The 7,932-nt window shown below is 26.7% G+C and overlaps 1 protein-coding gene across 1 annotated transcript; it reads left to right on the top strand.

Annotated features, from left to right (window-relative positions):
• The first annotated feature begins 4,608 nt into the window (after positions 1–4,608).
• Positions 4,609–5,142, top strand: LOC124845839 (agamous-like MADS-box protein AGL29). The gene has a single exon (XM_047323019.1). It carries the CDS (start codon positions 4,609–4,611, stop codon positions 5,140–5,142), a length of 534 nt encoding a protein of 177 aa, XP_047178975.1.
• Positions 5,143–7,932: the final 2,790 nt, after the last annotated feature.

Below are 7,932 nucleotides of genomic sequence, written 5' to 3'. Positions count from 1 at the left end.
ACTTTAATTAATAACCTTTACTACACATTATTGTTGTTAGGACTCTCGGGTTAGGTTGGATTTAGATCAACACATCAACCCAGTTCAATCTAAATTTGGCACGACAAGAACGGTTAGTTAGACTCTTCTATTACTTTTAACCGTTCGGTTTCTTGTTGATAACCGTTCGGTTTGTTCTGGTAGTTTGTGGTCGAACGTTCTCTTGTGAGTGTTCGGTTATGTACGTTCGTTTTTTGTTCTTGGCTGTGTTGTTCGGTCTTTGTTGTACTCGACCTATGTTCGGCCTCTACTGCTTACGATCGTTTAGTTTTATTTCTGTCATCTTGAATTGACCATATATTGTAGTCTGTCTTTGTTTTTCAGAATCGATTCAATCTCGAAATATTTAGATCATTTTTCTGTGTTTTTTCTCTTCTTCCTTTTCTGGGTTTTCTGTTTCTTCGTTTCACACTCGAATCCAACAAGAACTATACTAGAGACTTAGATAATAAAAAATATACTTCTGATTCAGTCTTTTTGATTGGAATTGAAACTGTCTCATGGGCTTAAAAAAATAATCATTGGTAAGTTTATCTACTATTGAGGCTTGTTATAGCATTTTGTGTTCGTATTTGGATTCGAGAAATCTTAAAACATTTTGGATCAAAAGAAAAGGAAGCAACATAAATCTTACGTGACAACAATTCCACCATTTAATTATTTGATAATCATGTTTCCATAGAAGAAGTAAGCATGTTACAATGAGATTTCATTTTCTTACAGACATGATATATGACCATATTGTTTGATTGAGCTATTTCTATTTTAATAATTAAATCTTGATCAATCTAAAAGAATCTCAACACATGCTTGAAGTAGCAGCAGTCATCGAGATAAACTAAATATAACTATTGTATAACTTATAGGAGGAAATGTTAATGTTAAGTTTTGTTTTGTTATTATTCATATATCATTGAACTAGTCATCTTCATTTTTAAAAGAGTGTTTGTTATTTGTCTTCCTTTACTTATATATAGTATGTATTTTGCGCTTTTTATTTTTATTGTAAAATTTATATAAGCCATTTTGATTATTGAATATGTTTTCTATTTCTTATTTTTTTTTTAGTGTTACACCTTGAGTTCTAATAGCCATTCATTGAAGTTATTGACAATAGAAAAGAGTAAATAATATCCAAAAATTATGGAAGATCTTAGAAAGTGTGAGGATTGTATATGAAAGAATATGAAGAAGATGATGAGTTGGAAAGGAAAAGTTAAAGTTTGTACCTTGAGAGTGTTCATAACAAATTAAATAATATCCTCAGGTCGAGTGGGTATATGTGAATATTTTTATCCAAATCCGTATCCAACTATTTAAACTCGTTTTATCCATTCTAGTTTATCCAATTTAATTCATTTTCGTGCAAAACCGACCCGTCAGTTATTTTCTTATTCGGTTTCGGAGGGTGCGGGTCGGATCCGCACACCATGCCCAACCTTAATTATTGTTTGAATAACCAGTACTTTCTATCAAATTCTCAACCATTTACTTGTCCCACACCCTCATCGTGTAATATAACATAATTTGCAAAAAAAGTAATGAAGTAGTAAATGGAATGAAAAATGTATGGAGATGGATGTAATGCAAAATTTAGAGTATCAAGAAAAAATGAGAAGGAAAAAGTGAAACGATAGTGAAGATTCTGATTTATTGCTGTCATTTTTCTTCTGCAATTGCATAATATATGTGATGGGAATTTAATGTGACTTAAAAGTCATATAAATGAATAAAATTGATAATATATAAATATAATGAATCTTAAAATTATTATTGTATTAAAGTTTTAAGTTATATTGTATATTAAGATCTTATATAAGTTCTTTTATGGCATATTGGTGAAAATGTAAGCAAACATTACTATAATGATATAAAGGTAAACCTAGATAAATTTAGAGTTTAGGGGTTTAAAATCCAAAAATAATAAAAGAGTAAAATTTTAAAAATAACTAAAAATTACTTTTCTTGCTTCTTGAATAACTTTTTTTAATATTCTTTTCTTTCTTTTTTTTCTTTTACAATCATTCACATGAGAGAATAAACTATGGTAATACGATACACCAAAAATGGTTCACTCAGCAATAAAACTCAAAATCTTACCAACTATCATAAAAAAATTCAACCCAAAAATTCTCAAAATCAGCGTAATTAACAAATTTATAGATAATCCAAGCAACACCAATTAAAAATCCAATTTTTCAAAAAAATTAAAAATACCGACCATTAAAACAAATTTTAAAATTCAATCAAAATATATTAACATTTTATTTATTTATTTATTTATAACTGGAAGTAAACATAGAAACATATTATGACGACTAATCATTATTATGACTGGTCAATCATTTCCGTTAAACATCTACCATCACAAATTTCCATCTATGTTTACCAATTTTATAGAAAATACAAACTGTATATACAATAAATTTATACCATCATTGAATAACACGTCATGCTTTACAACAAATTTATTAACTGTATAATAATAATTATCCTTAAATCCAATCAATAAAAGTTCTAATTTAATTGATAATATAATTTTTCTGATACTTTGTAATTATTAACTTCATTTATCTGACATTAGACTTTATTCTCTTATTCCGTTTACATTACACTCTTATAAAGTACATTCGTTGCTCTTAAAGTTTCAAATTTTAATGAACACACGACAGGTTCTAAATAAATAAAAGGGTTAAAGTGTAATATTGGTTCATGAATCATCCTTTCTCAGTTGTAATTAATCAAATTTGTTAGGTTAAGCAGTTCCTTGCTTCTATAGATAAGTGAATCACGAATTTGATTTGATTAATCCAAACAAAGTAATCTGATTAATGGTTAACTAATCACATATTAGCTGTAAATCCACTCCCTGTTTACACAAATTATAAACTAATTAAAGACACAATTTACCGAATATGAGACCTTCTATTTTCTCATTCCTTTAACCTTTTTATTAAGTATATGATTATTTAAAACAAATAAAAAATTACTAAAGAACCGCTCACTAAAAAATGAAAATTGAAAGACAAATTTTACTACTACTTTTAAATCCTTTTGTAACCAAACAATTGGTAACAAGTGCTTAATTTATTGAATCTAGGATCGAATTATTCATACATTTTCTGAGTTTAATTCTTAGTAAAAAGGAAAAAGTATTGGTCAAACTTTATTTACCTTTCAATCGAATCAGATTAGTTTCAGCCTTATGTTACTAATTATGGTGACTAATTATTTTCTTAAAAATTAAGTGTTATTCAATAATTTTTTTATAGTGTTATATTATAAGTGATTTGCTATAAATCTAACATAATTTTTATATAAAAAAATACGAATTTGTTGTAATTTAGTGTGTATTATATTTTAATATAAAGATATCAGTTTTGTATAGTTTCAATTATTTAAAATTGGTGAATACTTAATATAGTTATTAATATTAGAAGACAAGTATGCCTTTTGTTTATTATGGCATGACTTATACAACCTCCTTTTTTTTTTGGATATATATTATTCAGAAATTTCATGTAAATCTTTAAACATTTTTTATTTGGGCCTTGAATTGTTTAAATTTTATGAATTGAATCCCTGTTGAATTTAGTCAATATGACATCAGTTCTATGAAGAACCGAATTAAAATCTTTTCAGTCTATGGACCAACATACAAAATTATAAATAGTTTACATTTTTACTAATGAAATATTTTGACATTATTTTAATCAAGTTCTCGGAGTTCAATTTAGCAATATGCTGCAAATTACTAACCACAAAGATTCAATTGCGAAAATCTGCCACTAACGACGAAAATCCAATTAAAAAAATATAATTTTATGAGTTGCTAGAAAAACAACAATTTTTTCCCGTGTCTGTAATATAAAATAAAACTTGATTAACTATCATTAATGAAATATCTCCTCCTATTTTTTCACTTTAGTACCAAATGAATAATTCTTTTTTTTTTCTCCTTCCTTAACAGAGTTATCAACGAATAATTTAATTAATTAATTTTCCTTAAAGGGGTTAATCTAATAATGACCACGTGTTTAAGCATACATGGCAGTGATGTTTAGATCATCACCGGTGCATTTTTTTAATAACCTTAATGTTTCGATTAGAGTCGTTGTTGAAACTTAATCCCTCATCAAGATTTTGCATTAGGTAGATATATTAACGCGCACAAATATCTAAAACAACATATTATTTTATGCTATAAATGTATTTAAATAAATTCTATTATATATAGACAATGATAAATTTGATCTTAAATGACAATTAATAGATATTAATCGTAAAAAAATTTCTAAAAAAAAAAAAAAGAGGGACTAAAATAGGTATTTATTCAAAGAAAAATCAGGAAAGATAATAAAATGCTTGCGTAGAGGAGTGAAAACAATTGGGAATTGAAAATTTCAATATTAGAAACGTTGAAGAATTTCAAATAAAGTTTTATAAATAAAGGGTTGTGGAAGTATCATATCATATCATATCATATTCATCTTAATCTTGACAATAATCTCTCTCTTTCTATTCTCTCATTCTTGTGTTGTTTTTAGTAATTAGCAGTGCGAAGAAACAATGGGTCGTCGTAAAATTGAAATTGCAGCAGTGAAGGATCCTAATACGAGACAAGTCACATTTTCAAAGCGTCGAACAGGTTTATTCAAAAAGGCGAATGAACTATCGATACTGTGCGGTGCAGAAATTGCAATTGTCGTGTTCTCTATTGGAAACAGACCTTACTCTTTTGGGCACCCAGGTGTCGATGCTGTTGCAGCCAAATTTCTTGAACATGAAATCGTCAAATCAAACGATGTCGAACAGAACAACGTAGAAGTTGGTGACATTGGTAGGTTGAATCAACAACTGTTAGATCTTGAAGCCCGAATACTTGTGGAGGAAAAGAAGGGCCTAGAGCTTGATCAGATACTAAAACAGCACCAACTGTCACAGCCTTCCCAATTTAAGCAATTACAAGATTCATATTTAGAATTCCAACTTAGGCTGAAAGATTACACTGATGCGATTGAGGTATCAGAATGTTTGATTCTACTTGCACAAGAACCCGTTGTCGAAATAACAAAACAGGTGAAGAAAAGAAGAAAGAATTGATGTTACGTAACATGTAATTTTGTAGTTAAATTTTAATTTCACTTTATCATGTAACTTTGTTCTCTCGTGCCGCTTATGCGGATTGAAATGAGAAAAAAAAAATAGCAATAGCATTGAGTATGTGTTTTTTGGGGATTGAATTTAGAAAAATACGATGGGATGGAAATAGCAGGTTTTACATTAATTCTTGTATCGAATTATGCTATTATTCTGTAAGAATATTTTTTATTTGTATCATGCATTGGTTTTGAATTCTAACAAATATACTATATTATGTATTGGTTTAGACCTGGGGATTTCTTTTATCGATTGATAACATGTAATGAACAATTAATGGAATTATATAGTCCTTCTTTAGAGAGAGAGAGAGAGGATCATGACTACTCTAAAAAAATCATCTTATAATCAATTATAAGGTTTTGTAATTGATTACTCTAGAAAAATATTATTTTTCACCGTGTTGTTCACGTCTCTTATACGACTGATATTGTGTTATATATTTTTCTTTCATTCTTTTTCTTCCATTTATTTTAACTTAATTACTTTAAATAGGGTGATCATATATAACTAGAATGAAACAAACATCTTCTTCGAAATATTCTTCTTTTAGAAGGAAAAAACAAAGGTAATAGATTTCATGTTTGCATGTTTTCTTCTAGTTGAATAAAATAACCTTTTTTTATATAAACAACATTTCAAGAAGAACTATATTCTGATTTTTTTTTCACATGAATGTGTCCATGTATTTATCATATGAGACTAATTTTAGATATTAAACAAATGAAAAATTATTCTTTTGACACACTTAAATTTTTTACATTCATTTGACATTACCTTTTTTACATTTTACTCTCTTCCAGTCTTGAAAAAATATAAAAATTTATACTTTTATGACTCTTTTATCTTGTACTCTGAGTTAAATGAATGTAAAAGTGTGTTTTGATACTATTTCTCTAAACAAATCTGGCTATGTATTGATTATACCAGTTTATCAATATACATTTAGACCAATATATTTATGTATTGATTTGTATTTATAACAAATATATACTTAACAAATTTTTATAGTGTTTATTCTTTATATTTTTAGAAGATTCATTCTATGTTTTTTCACATGTTATATTCATTTTTTTTAATATTTTTTAAATTTTTATATACATATATATTAATTTTCTAAATTTATGAATAATTTTTCACGTTAATTTTATTCAAAATTTAATTTATAAATTCAAAAATATTATTATTTTCCCCTTAATCCTTAAATATATTTTAATATAATATATTTAAATATCTTTTAATATAATATATATTTAATAATATAAAAGAATCACACACAAATGAACATATTTAAAATGAGTAAAGAAATAAAAAATTACAAAGAGGGTACAAAAATGAAAAAGGGGTCTCTACAACATGATTTTGTTTCCGGCCCAAGTGCTTAAAGCACTTAATAAGACCTAATATATATAAAAAACAAAAAGGAGGTTTGGACTAATATCGATCAAATAGGGGCTCTTTCTCTCTGCAGCTCTTTTTTTATTTTTCCTGCACCCTCATAAAATTCGTAATTCCCAATTTATTCTTGTTGAAAATTTTATTAAAATCCTATTACTTGCTTAAATATTCTCACTTCCTCAAACTCTGCAACCTCTTTTCTTCTCACTTTCTTCTTGCTTCCTTCTTCTTACGAGCATTATCAACTTTTTTGGTGACCTATTGAAGAGGTAATTCTTCCATTTTCTTTTTTCGATTTGGGTGATAAAAATGGTGGTTCTGGTATGTTTTTTTTTGTTTGACTGCAGGTTTCTGAAATACATTCCAGAATTTCAGAATGCATTACAGGAACTAGATTCTGAATTATGTATTCTAAAAGATACTCTCAAATATGAAAATACTTTCTAAATATATAATTGAAAATATTTTTTTATACAAGGTTGTATATTCTGAAAAAGAATTCTAAATTTAAAAATGAAACATACAATCTGTAATACATTTCAAAAACTATAATTCTGAATTATATATTTCAAAAGATAATTCTACATCTAAAAATACTTTGAAAAAAAAATGTACAATTGAAAATATTTTTTTTAATACATTCGAGATGTAGGAAGAAAGAGCCTCCAACAGGTGGACTAGTACAAAAACACTTCAGCTTCTTTTTATATAACTTTTTTCGTTTTAATTAAATTAAAAAAAAAACAGTCTTAATTTCTTTTAGGTCTATGTTGACCACCAAATGGCTGTTGATAGTTGAATCATCACTAGGGATCGAATCTACGCTCATATACATTAATAATCCTATAAATCATTAATAATAGATGATTTAATATAAAATTCTTAGAAAAGATTTACTAAAAAAAAACTAAACCATAAGAAATTTATTATCTTATTAATCAAATTATAAGAATTAACAAATTAAGTCAAGCAAAATAAAATTATCATTTCTCTACCTTACGCACAAAATTAAAATTGGCCAGGTCTTTCTTAATTAACGGATTCCTAAGTTTCTATCTTAATACCTAATAATGCGGCAGGATTCCTGCTATAATTCACTCACAGTAGTTCTAAAGTTCTCCAAAAGAAAATACTATTCAAGGGATAATTATTTATTTTAAGAAGACGAGACAGAAGTAAAACATTTGACTCAACCTGACAAATTTAAATCCAGGTCATTATAAAAAAATAGGAACAAATTATATAATCTTATATTTTTTTTTCTGTCATCAAAATATGAATGACTTCCAATAAAAAATATTTATGATGATTTATGTCAATCATTATAAAATAAAT

This window comes from Vigna umbellata, chromosome 1 (assembly GCF_029865625.1).
Source record: "Vigna umbellata cultivar VRB3 chromosome 1, Vumbellata_1.0, whole genome shotgun sequence".
Taxonomy (NCBI): Eukaryota; Viridiplantae; Streptophyta; class Magnoliopsida; order Fabales; family Fabaceae; genus Vigna; species Vigna umbellata.
The sequence above is the reverse complement of the archived record's forward strand: the minus strand, read 5'-3'. Positions and strand labels throughout refer to the sequence as shown.

Excerpts from the sequence above, each read along its gene's own strand:
- LOC124845839 (XM_047323019.1), top strand. The coding sequence starts at position 4,609 with ATGGGTCGTCGTAAAATTGAAATTGCAGCAGTGAAGGATCCTAATACG.